The following is a 13,978-nucleotide window of genomic DNA, read 5'->3' as shown; positions in this document are numbered from 1 at the left end:
CCACATATCATTTATGGCTGCTTTTTTGCTACAGTGGCAGTACTGAGTAGTTCAAGAGACCATGTGGCCTGCAAAGCCTAAAATGTTTACTATTCCAAATTTTTATGGAAAACATTGGCCAACCTATGCTCTCAACTATAAGCAACAGTTATGTAAACAGCTACAATATTAACCAGATTTATTCCTTCAATGAGGAGGGCCTCACCCAGAATGGTAACAGTTTCTTGGTGCTTACTGTGAGATCTGACAGAGGCCAAGACACAGGACTGCACATGTCACTGAAGAGCTGTTGCCGTGCTACTTACTCCGGAATAGCTTTCGATTTGCCTGGTGAGAATGTGTATTCATCTTTATCCAGGCCATCTGAAGGAACAAATTCATCTTCTCCATCATTTGTTATGGGAGATGCTTTAACTTTCAATTCCTCTAAATCATTATTGTCATCATCATCATCAGCATCATCCTCCTCTTCTTCTGAGAAATCAAATGTATACTTTGGCCGTTCAGCTAGGACAAAAATAAAAATGACTTTAAACCCAGCTTTATCAAAGTGAAATATTATTTCAAACCATACACACTTGAAAAATAATTCAGCAGTCTCTGAAAACATGCAAGAGAAGACGACAAGCGTTAGAGAATAAAAGTGCCCAAGTTTGGCCTCAGTTACTCGGAGAGTCTTAACGTCTAGCCTGCACTCCCAGGAGGCTCTGGGGTCATGCTTAGGTGTCAGAAGAACGTGACATGATCCTGATGAGATCATCAGGATGCTGCTTTTCATGCTTAAATGTTACTGCAAACAGTGAGGAAAGGAGACATGGTCACTGTAAAAGTGACTACTAATATGTGATTCCCCCATTTCTGCAATTACAAAAGACAACTTGTATATCTTTAGAAAGTGCTTTCTCTTAACTTCTTACATAAAAACTTCTATCATCTCTCTTCACAGTAGTTTTACCATGAAATAATAAAAATAGTAATTTTTCAGATGAATCAGGAGAAACAGAGTTAAGATCTCAATATATTAGCAAAATAATATAACACATAAAAAAGCACCCACTGTGGAGAAGGGCACACTGGTATAATGCAAATAAGCTATACTATAATTTCTAGCATATAACTATGGAATAAAATTTTAAAGTCATTTGGATGCTATGCAACTTAATACTTCATTTTAAATGTATGGGAAAAGCCTAAGTACAATTTTAAAGCTGTTAATAAATTAATTTTCATGTAACTTGATACAGTATTAAAGTTCACCTCTGAATTAATGCAACATTGTAAATCAACTATAGTCTAACAAAAAAAAATTTTTACCTCTGTCACCTATGTACTTTAGGAAAAGAAATTCAATTACTTAGTGATTGAAGGCCTGAAATATAAAAGTATCTCCCAAAGAAAACAATAAGAATGTTTTTTCATTTTATGTAAATTAGGACTTAAAATTTGAGAAGAACCTATAAAATAAGACACTCATCAGTTTTTCAGTATTTGAAGACTTCAAATTAATAAATATTCACAAAGGATCAAATCACATGCCTAATACTAATATACACTAACAAAATGGGATTCTACAACCTAAACTCTGGCCCTGCAATTATCTAAATAATGCTGTGTGCATATGAACCAGACTATGAGGTAGGGAAATTTCTCATGACATGAGAGAGACGACACGACGCAAGGAAACGGACGCAGCACTGCCTGTGGACCGTCACTGCCCGTGCCCTACACCAAGGGGCACACGCGTGTGCTCAGTCCCTCAGCCCAGCTCTCTGCAGCCCCCTGGGGCTGTAGCCCAGCAGGCCCCTCTCCAGGCAAGAACACTGGAGTGGGATGCCGAGCCCTCCTCCAGGGGACCCTCCCGACCCGGGGATGGAACCCATGTCTCCTGCGTCCCCTTCCAGTGGCAGGTGGATTCTTTACCACTGAGCCCACATCAAGGTACATTTTCTAGCAAACATCTCCAAACTACGGACAGAATGTAACCCAAACTTTATCACAGAAGTCAGTAAGAAAACACTTTCTCCAAATTTCACTTTGGAGAAATGTATGTCCAACTTTGCTAGAAAAGATCATTCTATAAAGAAGGCTTTTTGGTCTTTGTGAACTACCTTCTGAAATACTAATGGTTTACTACTTCAGTAATATTGATGATATTAATAATACCAACTTATGAGTAATACTAACTTTGTCAAACCACAAAAAAATGATAAAATAAGTATAAAATATATCAGAATACCAGCCGCTCTCCTAAGTAAAGAGTCTCTTGGAATAACCACAGGTTCTGTTTCTTCCAAGTCACTTTCTGACTTGGATTCATCATCTGACCAAGGATTTCGTTTCTTCACTTTCTTTGCACTGGGTTTACCAGATGATGTAGGTGTTTTTCTCACCCTGGTACCTAAACAGAAATGAGTAACAATAAGGTATATATCAATACTTATCCAAATATCATTAGTAAAAATAAAACTATTATAACTAAAAGTTCATTATAAAGTAATGTTTGTGAGAACTGAAGATATTACTTCAACTACCAGAAAAAACCACAGTCAAAAGCATCTACTAATGCCCTGAACATACACATCTTCTCACAAACAAAAAACTGTGTAATGGCTCCTCACCAGGTTCTTTTTTCTCCCTTTTGGGTTTAGGACCTTTGTTTACAGGAGCTGATGGGATTAATGCTTCTTCTCCTGTGCCTTCTATTGCTGCTCCACTGAACTCTTCATCAAAGTCCACTTTTACTGTTGTGGTGTCCAGATCACCCTACACATTAAAAAGAAAGCCAAACCATCAGTAAAAATAAAAGCTGAATTAATATCATATGTACTTTAGAGGTACATTTCTGGTCAATAGATAGCTTTTCTGTATCAGATGAATAAAAGAATGCGTGGGTCTACTGAGGCCCCAAGAGATGACATTGATCAGACCATGCTTTATATGTAGCTATGGAAAATGATCGTGCTTACCACTCTAATCTATTAGTGCATTCTATGAGATGACAGCTACTTAAAACTGTAAGAAATAAGAAGGCAGCTTCTGATTATCCAAGGGACTTTCACACTCAAAGCTAAGGACAAGGTACCAAAAGGTACCTGAAAAAAATTCATTGCTATAGCTCAGGCTTCTATCCACTAGGAAAAAACCTTCAGATTATTGAAGATGATAAAAATAATCTTCAGATTATTATTATGAGAATAAAACATGACATGTCATATACTGCTAAGCATAAGACAAAGTCCCCTGACCCTGAAATGGAGAAAGAACAGTGACCCGTGAGAAGTGAGCAATCCTGCCCAGGGCAGGACAGACAACAGGGAAAAGGAGCCCTTTCCACTGGGCACTGAAGACTTGGGAACATCCACCAAGTGAGCAGAGTGAGGAGGGAAAAGACAATGACCCAGTCTGCTGGGCCTCGAGGAGAGCTGAGAGGAAAGGTCCATCATGTCTGACTCTCTGAGACCCCATGGACCGCAGCTCACCAGGCTCCTCTGTCCATGGGATTCTCCAGGCAAGAACACTGGAGTGGGCTGCTATGCCCTCCTCCGGGGCACCTTCCCGATCCACAGATAAAACTGGTGTCTCTTATGTCTCCTGCATTGGCAGGCGGGTTCTTTGCCACTAGCGCCACCTGGGAAGCCCAAGGGCAGCCAGGTGGAAGCTAAATCACTGCACATGAGGGGTCACTGTGTAATAACCAGTCTTGTCTTTTGGAAACATCACCCCGGTGGAAAGAGATAAGACAGAGGAATGAAGTGAAGAAGGTGGAGTCAGGACTGGTTGACGAGACAGAACTGCGGGGAGCCACATGACTCACCTTAAACTGCCTCAGAGAAAATATACTGAATCCTAAGACAGTGTCAATGGGGACCAAGATAAAGAGCGTGGATTTTGGGACTCTTTTATAGTCAGTCAGTAGGACAGAGTTACTGATTAAATGAGATACTCATCAGCTTCTGGCCTATGTTAGTGATGGCTGATCATGCCAGAAGCTAGATCAGGCAGAGGCAGGAGGGGAGTTTTAAAATCAGGAGGATTAAGTCAGGCATGCTAAACCTGTAGAGCTTGGGGGCGTTCTGATGGCTGTGTAAGTCCAGCTCTCCTGGAACCATGACCGCTTCAGGACATTGACTAAAGAGTCATCAAGTGATAAAAGCTCTAGGCACAAACGCAGTCACTGAGGGAGACTACGAAAGACGCAGAGAAATGTGCTGAGAACGGATCCTGACTAACACCATGGGAAATGGAGAGAAGAGAAGCCATCTCTGAGAAGAGCAAGCTGTGTGTAGGTGGATGTGTGAGACCCCGGTTCTCAGCACAGCAGGAGAGGGCTCCCCCACACCCCAGTGCCCCACCCAGGGTCCACTCTCTCTCTGCACAGAGAGCCCTCCGGCCTCAGCCAGCGCCTGGGCTCGTCTCCCGAGTTCCCAGGTCCACCCGGCACGCTCTGCTTCTACAGCCTGCCCAGAACAGTCAGCCTTTCTCCTTGCAACCATCAGGCTCCTGCCTCCTCAGCTCTGAGATGTTTCCTTCCTCTGGCTAACTGCCCCCCATTCTCCAGGAGGCTTTTAAATCCACTATAACATCAATCAACCCAATGATATAGGCTGTGGCTGATGATCTTTTAACTAAAGGTAAAAACAAATAGTAAAAGATGACAGTTTACTTCAAAAGTCAAACAGACCTTTTTCTACTGTAAGACTTCCTTAACTGGTCATGATACAGAACTAAAGTTTATAGTTTATACTTGTTGTTGCTATTGTTCCATGATTTTAATTTAGAATACTGAGTAGAATACTTCTCTCTCTTTTTAGAAATGGGATCAAGTAAGTCGCTCTTTACATATATGTGGGTCCTTGAATAATATGTCTTCATCCTATGTATGGATCAACTGCTTCCATGGAACAAATGACTTCCTATCACAGTGAAATAGCGATACATTTGAAACAAAAAATACAGCACGATTTCAGTACACAGTAAAATTACAATTCCTACAAACATCATTCCTGAGGTGGAGCCCACCCACAAGCTAGAGGAGGAGCCGTGTGCTACCTTTCTCTTCTTCAGCAGCTTCTTGCTGGCATCTGCCTTCATGGCAGTGATCTCGGGAACCACTCTCCTACCGTAAGGGGAGGGCATCGTCTCTTCTAGCTGAAGCTTCTTCACCTTAGGCTTGCCAACTTTCCCCTTGATTGCTTTTCCGGCCATTCCAGCCAGAACGTCTTCTCGTTCCTGCGCTTCCACTTTCTGGAGAGGAATCATTAAGGATGGGGAGGAGGGTGGGGCATAAACAACTCATCAGAAAAGACAATTGGAACTGCAGAAGTCAAAGTTCAATTTTATTCACTCAATAAGGAACAGAGCTTTCTTTTCAAGTGATCTAACCTAAGGAAAAAACAATTCTAAATCAGAAGGCCTGGGCTGTAGTCCCATTTCTATCTAACAAATTTCTCATTTGTAAGACGAGGGGGTTGTAACTAAATGACCTACATGGTCCCTTTCCAATTCTAGAACCCTATGACATATTATGGGATCAGGACTGTTGATGACCTGGTATCATCAGATGCCTAGCAAATCATACAAAAAGGCAGTTCTGGTAACAAATATGAAGCCATTCTTTACTCTTGCTTTACCTTGCTTGAATCTTAATGGATATTAATTTTTAAATGTGTAAGTCAGCAGGGAAAAGTCTCAAATTTTTAAAACATCTAATTCATAACAACAGAAGAAAAGTATAAACCAAGGCAACACGTGATATTGTGATACTTGAAAGATCATTAAAATTCCAGAAATTCTATTAGGCAATTAATATACCACACTTATTCTGAAGAGTTCGAATTCTGACTTAGGTTATAAAACTAGAGCATGTGGACAATAAATCAATGAAGCACCTAAAACCAATAAATATAATATCATGATTAATAATAAATAGTAATCTACCTTGTACTATTCAAAATTAGACGATCATATTGCTACCATGAATACAATTCTAAGATTTTAAGTGAGTTAATTGCTTAAAAATAAATTAGGCAATTTTAGGAAAAGTTTGTATTTTATATCTTTCTCTACATTTTTTCTTTTGTTTTTAAACATGGAATTCTACTTGGAGAAAAATAAATTTTAAAAAATTTTAAATTTCTCTGTTAAAAGTCTAAAGAGACTATCATTCTACTTTTTAAAAATCAAATACCTATATTCAATCACATATATATATATTGTTCTTACCTCTTTCAGGGGAAAACATTAAAATTGAAGCAATAAGCTAATTTGAAGTCAGTTAAGCAGTTTTAACTAGTAGAGAGTATTAGAATTTAACTCATTCTAAATTCCCACTCCATAGCTTTTATTCATCTATATCAGACATAACTTTTTTTTATGACTTCATATAGCTAGAAGCTTAATCCTCTGCAGCTTATAAACACATTAACCTTTGTAGAGTTAAAGGAAATCCTGAGATAATTTAATTTTAAAAACTTTCATTTTGTTTGATAAACATTACTCTTTCAAATATATTTTAATGGAGACTTAACCTACATCCAGTTCTTCAACAAAAGCTGCTAAATCTTCTTTCCAAAGATCTGAAGGAGATTTCCTTTTAAGATCACTGACCTCTCGCCCCTATAATAAAAAAGTAGTGTGATTTAAACATTCAATTATAAATGTATAATTTTAAAATGGATACATAAAGGATATATAAAACTATTTTTGGAAAAGAAAAATAAATATATGGAAAACACTGAAATAGTTTCAAATTATTTAACCCACAGAAGTTCATACTTTTGCATCTCTCTGTTTAATCAGTTCTTCAACTTTTTCTTTAGTAAGAGACCATAGAGACATATTTAAAATATAATTAAAATCAGGGCCTGAAGGAGTTCCTGAATCAGAGGAACTATCATCATGCTGGTTTTGTGATTCTTCCTCTTCTGCTGCCTGCAAAAAATAATAAACTTTATATTAAAGTCCTGTATAATATGAAATCAATGTTGAATTTTATTGAATACTAAGTTTAAAATTCCACACATGCTACACTCTTAAAGCTACATCTTCAGGGTGGTGGGTTTATTTTAGATTATCTACAAGATTATCTATGCAAATATATTTCCTATAAAAAGTTTAAATTTTCTAAAAATGCAAAATAATGTCATCAAAAGGAATAGTATATTCAGCCTCTATTCAGGAATCTGGTGAAAAATTAACTGCTTGAGAAGACACCACATCTTAAATGTAACAGAGCAGAAGTAATATTCTATCATGCATTTTGTCAGATCTTTGCATTGGAGAATGAATGAACAATTGAAACCTAAAATAAATATGTTTTACAGTAATAATAAATATGCTAAGATAGTCAGTCACTAAGGGTGAATTCTTAATAAAAATTTTCTCAAGCAAGAACACTCAAGTAAGGACTAAGAAAAATTCACTTAAGAGTTGAAGAGCTGGTAGGTTAGAGTAAAAATTCTAAGGGCTATTCAAAAATTGTATTCATAAGGTCTTTTTTTCACAGAAATAGTTACAATTAAAACAATCTTCTTACACTAATACTAAATTTCAAAATCAAATGAATTTATTATAAGTGACATCATCTTTAAAATTTTTTAAATAACAACAGCTGTTAAAATAAATTTGAATCTCAATTGTTAAAGGCACTCAGATCATTAAAAATGACTGAGTTAGCCATGATACTCCATAAAACAAAAAGTCCACTTCCAGTAATCAAAAAAAAGAAAAAAAGCCTTACAGTTTTTAAAGTTTTACAATTTTAAATTTTCAGTAAAATAATGTATATATACAAATTAAGTTTATTTTAGAAGAGATAAAAATAAAAATTACAAGAAAGATGCTTCATTACATTAAAAGTATAAACTCAGTTAAGTAACATTATCCAAGTAAGGAATGCTGTTGTTCAGTTGATAGATTATAAGTACCTAGATAATTGATGACAAATTAATACAGTCTACAGCTTTTAAAATTTCTTCATGAAATAGTGTGCTGCTATGGAATTTCTTACACTACCATTAAAATACTATTAGGAAAAAAAAAAGAAAAGAAAAAAAAAATACTATGAGGGTGTCAGGTGTCATAAAATCCTATTTAGACCCACATTTCAGAAGTCTGTTTGCTCTAGGCTTTAATGACACACCAAGTATTGTTAATGAGTGCTCCATAAATGTGTGTATCTATCGCTGTTAACATGAAGATGACTAAGGATACTTTCAGGGGGAAAAAAAAACACCGCTTTTCAAGTTCCAGTGACAATTCTACCATGCTTTTGATCTTCTAATTATCTACTTTATAATTCTCTCTCCTCCAACTCTACATAACAGGACACTCTTGTAAGAGCAGCTCCTTCTGTTTCTGAAACCCCCAAAGTGAACAACACATGGTCAAGATGCTGGAAGATTTTTGAGGGTAACAATGAAAGTATTGAAACCAAACATGTGCTTTTACCCATGAGGTCTATTTTCACCAGAAAGGCATTCTCAAACCCAAAACCCTTTTATTTTTAAAAACTAAACATTAAATTCATTACCTTACTAGCAAAAATTTTTAAGATATAATTTAAACCAACAGTGATACAGAAGGGCAAGCAGTGTATAAACCATAACTTGGGGTTTAAGAATGCAGTAAAACACGCTGAAAGGAAAGCAAGTGCTTAAAGCATCTTAATTTTGAATACTCTCCCACTTTGTCCTACCCACTTCCCTCAATGAATAAACCTATTATCTCAATATGTAATTTGATGTATAATTCATTTTAGTTTTATTCTAATATATGTCATTCTAATGACAGTTCAAAATTGAAAAAACTTTCAGGTAAGTGAAAGCAGTATTTCTATGTAGTTTGAAATATATGAAAAACATTATGGTTGAGAACTCAGATGCTGGGAAGTTTAATGTTTCAGTGCAAGTTATATCACATAATCATAACTATTTTTGAAAATGCAAACATTATCAGTATTATATATGTATATAATATTCAATTAAGTATCTGAAAACTAATCATTTCCAAATTTCTTCTTTTTTGTACATTTGTGTTCTCAGTCACAATGTGGTATGACCTCTTTAAATTATCCACAGCAGCAAGAAGCTAATTTTTGAGAGAACTCTCAAAGTTTCAATATTCCATTCACTGAATTAGTATTAGTACTCTATGATCTAAAATGGACAATTAACAAAACATCAGACTTTTAATCTGAAGTCCCAGGGTTTAAATCTCCAGCTAAAGATCTAAGCCAAGGTCACAGCATACACATGGGGCTCAATAAATACTGGTAAGTATTGACCATTCCATCTCTCATATCCCCAGAGTGCAGCAAAACCAGATCAAGGGAGTGGTGACTCCAGACTATGACTGCAGACTGCCCGGGGGAAATCATTTACGCATGACCAGAGCAGTTCCCAGAACGACCCGCACCACATACCACCACCACCACCATCCTTTAACAGCAGCTCACAAAGAAGGCCGAGGAGACTGAGCTACTCCTCAGACCCGGAGGCACAGTCCAGCCCAGGCAGAGCCACGCTGGCCATGTGCTTTAGGGCGGGTGTGCACTGCATAACCCTGTACCACATCCGTTTCGTGGATAAACAGAGGACTTCGTCTCCAAACACACCACTCAGCACCGTTAGCAGTACTAAATTCAAAATTCAGGGGTTGGGTTTTTGGTTCGCTTTGGAAGTTGCTTTTAAAAGCTTCTCTGAATGTCTCATTCTGCAAATGATTACCTTTTCTTGTGCTTCTTTCCAGGCTTTCACTGGGTCAGATTCATAACCTCTCTGGACTAACATTTGAATCAAATCTTTCTTTGACCTATTCTCTATGTGAGGGAAAAATAAAGTTAGGATCAAGAAAAGAGATTCAATTTGTATTTGTTTATATTCTACTGATAAAAATGTCTTCTATTAATAAAGTTTTTTTTTTCCATTTTAACTAATCTTCAAATTTTTAAAGGTTGCATCTTACCTATAGTGATTTTCCCTTGTATCTTCTCTAAAATGAAGCGGGCTTGATTATTAAGCTTAGTAGACTCTGCTCCCAACATTCCTACAAGCCACTCCTTTCGTAAACCATAATAGCTTAATCGTAAATCAAAGAATTCTTTCAAAATATCTTGCACAGTTTCATACTTCTTCAGACATCCCATATGATCAAAGAGTACCTATGCAAAACACAAAATTTTCAAAGATTGTATAAATCTGTGTTGGTATTTTTAGCTTGTATTATGTCTTACAGTATTTAAAATAACCATAATACACTTACATGAATACACACCACTCCTAAAAGCCAGAACCAAAATTACACATTTCTGTGAATATTCCTTTGGTAACTTTGAGAAATGGATAAAATTCAATTCTCAAAACAATGAAAATATGTTAAGTTGGAATAAATTTTTAAGATAGGACTTTAAAATAAGGTTCTTATTTAAAACTGTATCAACTATGGCTATAAAACCACCTAATATTTTTTTTCAAACTAAAAAGAAACCCATTCTATCTGTAAGTTTTTAAATTTAAAATGTTTTTCAATTTTAAATGTTAAGTTTAAAGTTCTCTCTTTCCCATATATTCAGTGGATGTGCATTTGCCTCTCTTTTGATTTTTTGAAATGTGCTATAATTCACTCAATGGAGAAGGCAATGGCACCCCACTCCAGTACTCTTGCCTGGAAAATCCCATGGACGGAGGAGCCTGGTAGGCTGCAGTCCATGGGGTCGCTAAGAGTCGGACATGACTGAGCAACTTCACTTTCACTTTCATGCATTGGAGAAGGAAATGGCAACCACCTCCAATGTTCTTGCCTGGAGAATCCCAGGGACTGGGGAGCCTGGTGGGCTGTGTCTATGGGGTCGCACAGAGTCGGACACAACTGAAGCGACTTAGCAGCAGCAGCAAAATTCACTCAAACTTCAATTTAGGGAGAGATCTTACTTCTCTATCCTTTTTATCCTTTTTCTATCAATCATGGCACTTTTTCTCAGTCATTGTGATATTGCTGGATTTTTTTTTTTTCTTTTTTAAGTCTAAAAGCTAATTTGGAATGGAACGAGAATAATCATACATACTCACTTTTATTTTCCTCCTCAATTATTTATAAGCTTAATAAAGCAGATTATAGTTATAAGAAGATGTGTTAGTCGCCCAGTCGTGCCCAACTCTTTGTGACCCCATGGACTGCAGCCCACCAGGCTCTTCTGTCCATGACATTTTCCAGGAAAAGATACTGGAGTGGGTTGCCATTTCCTTCTCCAACAAGAAGATGAGTACTTCACAATTAAAATGCTAATAGAGACAGACATAAGGCACACAGAAATCCTGCAATAATCACTACCAGAACTTCAAGTCAGTGTGTGTGAAAGTATGTGTACCCTGTGTATTCAAGACCAGATGCAAAATGCAGAGCTTGGGGAGGAGAGGATAATAGTAGAGAAAAAGGAAAGTACCTCTAGATTCCTTAGCAAACATACAAGAGGAGAAGCATTCAGACGTATTACACTCACTTGTGTCATGAAGCCAGATGCAAAAATCCCACTTACAAAATAAAAGGTTAAATTCATAGTAAATATAGTTCACGTACCATGGAATTACAAGTAAGAGTAGTTTGAAGTTTAAAAACTTTGTGCAATCCAGCAGCTTCTGCTTGTGCTAGCTTCTCTTCAGTCATTTTCACCACAAATTTCACAGTTGTATCAGTATGATATTCTTTATAATCAGAAATTAATGCTGGTGTTTTATCTGTTCCATTTAGCATAGGTTCTAAAACCTGTTCTTTGTATACCTACAAAAGATTTATAAATAAGTAATTCTTTCATGACACACATTCATGTTCTTAAACTATAAGTCACGCACTCTTTTAAAAATTCTCAATTCCAGTCAGAAAAAAGGGGAAACCTCCAGCTCCACCGTCTCCGGCCCAGCCACTGCAGTCAACAACATGTGGGGATCTTAATGGAGAAAGAAGATGACAAGGGCACGGCTCTGATCTGCTCAAAGGGTGAAAAGAGGCTGAGAGTACAAACAGGATGGCATCAACTAGAACTGACGACTCGACACCTGTACTGACTGACGTCAATTTACTGACCACACTTGCAAGGGTTCCAAACACTATTCCTTCCTCACTTCATACTCTACTCAAGTAGAGTATGTAGTAGAGTATCTACTAAAAAAGATAAGTCTTTTTAAAAGTTAGCTTAACTCATTCTACATTTAGATAAGTTAAAAAACATTTTAATTACAATTTGAATATTCAAATGAATGTGTCAAAAAATGCATGCAGGAATGTTTAAACACTCTACAGACTCAGGGCAAACAGAGATGGAATCCCATTCAAACCAGAACACACTGTCTAACGCAATCACCCTCTTCACAGGCAGCTTGCATCTTGTACCAACCTGTGTCCAAGTTCTGACGGGGAGCTCGGTAATCTCCACCGTGTTTCTGTCCACCACAAATATTTCACCACTGACTGCATACTGGTTTTGACCAAGTTCTTGGATCGTTCCTTTAAAGTTTTTGTAGTTTGGAAGCTGAAGAGAAAAATAAAAGTCCCTTACGGGCCCAACTCCTCACTGAGTGCCAGCGCCACCTCTGAATGCCCCCAGTCGGGCTCTCTTGCCAGCTCAGGTCCACGCGACTGAACCCAAACTCCTCTCATCCACAGCAGGCCCTCTTCACACAACCACTCAGGCTTGAGGTCACAGTGTCTGTTCTCAGAGGACCAACATTCCCCAGCCCTGAAACCTTAGTGTCATCTTTCATAGTCTTCAAAGTATATTACCTTTTTTTTCTCCCCAGCCTATTACCTAAATCCTTCCTTCTCCCGTACATTAAAAATTCTCTAAATTCAGATTCCTCAGATGTTGTTAGCTCTGCAGTCCAGAGCCAATGATCCGCCTTCCAGATCACTACTTATACGTCTCAAATATTTTAAATATTCTCACTTTCCTCTACCCAGCATGCCCTCACACCCTATATAACTATATGAATCACAGCCAAACAACAAGCCACCCCCCGCTTCTCTAACCCCTATTTGTTATTATCACTAAGCAGCTAGGTACGTAGTACAGGACATTTCTTTTCGCACACTGAACAACTATCACTATCTTCTGTCACCGTAAACCACATGCCCGGATGTCTTGCCTTGACAAAAGATTAACGTTTTGAAGACAGGGATCATAATATTTTATCTCACCACTTGGCACAGTATCATATATAGAAGATTATATATATGTGTATATATACATACACACACACATATGTATATGTAAGAAACATATTAACTTAATACTCAATGTATCTGAAATAATTCAAATAAAATGCTATAATCATTATAAGTAATTTGATACTTCTGTTAGAAATATTGTAAAGTACTTTAAAGTATTTAGGGGAAAAACAGATTTTAAATCACATTCAATCTAATTTTTTTAAATACAAAAATGAAATAAAACTTGGAGTGAAATACATAAAAATATTAAGTTTCTATATACATGGAGTATGTTTTCCTCTTTGCTTATGAATCTAGACGATTTTAAACCATGTAGAAAAAGGGTAAACCATGTAGAGAGGTTTTTCTTGGAGGGAGTTGGGGAAGAGCTGAACACAATGAATGATGTAAGGAAAGGGGAAAAGTAAATATGGAGACATATTAAAATACCTGCAGTGTGTTTTTAAGTATCCTCATGACTCTCTAACATGACTTAGTTGTTGAAGAACAATAAAAAGTTGCATATAACTTTATCATAGAAGCCTTATTCTTTACATAATTTAGACATTTGAAAGTTTGAAAAAAGCCTGAAATACTTTTACATTAAAATTTTAATAAACAGTTTCTCCCTATAAGCCTTATCTGCAGGCTTTTTGCAAACTTTTATCTTTTACTATAAGCACATATCAAGTTATACACTAACAAGGTCCTTACTGTCTAAAATATGTTCTAAATGAAAATGGTTCCATTACTTTTCTAAAATTAATGACTTCATAGT

At 36.8% G+C, this 13,978-nt stretch overlaps 1 protein-coding gene across 3 annotated transcripts in view; it reads right to left on the bottom strand.

Moving 5' to 3' along the window:
* TOP2B (DNA topoisomerase II beta) overlaps nt 1-13,978 on the bottom strand; it is a 61,193-nt gene that overhangs the window by 8,559 nt on the left and 38,656 nt on the right. For all 3 annotated transcript variants that reach the window (XM_043893859.1, XM_043893856.1, XM_043893857.1), the window contains exons 22-31: nt 12,389-12,523; nt 11,575-11,775; nt 9,964-10,159; nt 9,726-9,817; nt 6,775-6,930; nt 6,532-6,615; nt 5,050-5,244; nt 2,619-2,763; nt 2,237-2,398; nt 306-507 (exon numbers count right to left, since the gene is read on the bottom strand). In XM_043893859.1, coding sequence (XP_043749794.1) covers nt 306-507; nt 2,237-2,398; nt 2,619-2,763; nt 5,050-5,244; nt 6,532-6,615; nt 6,775-6,930; nt 9,726-9,817; nt 9,964-10,159; nt 11,575-11,775; nt 12,389-12,523 — 1,568 coding nt within the window. The remainder of the gene's footprint in view (nt 1-305; nt 508-2,236; nt 2,399-2,618; nt 2,764-5,049; nt 5,245-6,531; nt 6,616-6,774; nt 6,931-9,725; nt 9,818-9,963; nt 10,160-11,574; nt 11,776-12,388; nt 12,524-13,978) is intronic.

The sequence above is a fragment of the Cervus elaphus genome, chromosome 32 (genome assembly GCF_910594005.1).
Source record: "Cervus elaphus chromosome 32, mCerEla1.1, whole genome shotgun sequence".
NCBI lineage: Eukaryota > Metazoa > Chordata > Mammalia > Artiodactyla > Cervidae > Cervus > Cervus elaphus.
Note: the sequence above shows the minus strand (reverse complement) of the source record. Positions and strands in the feature narration are given on the sequence as shown.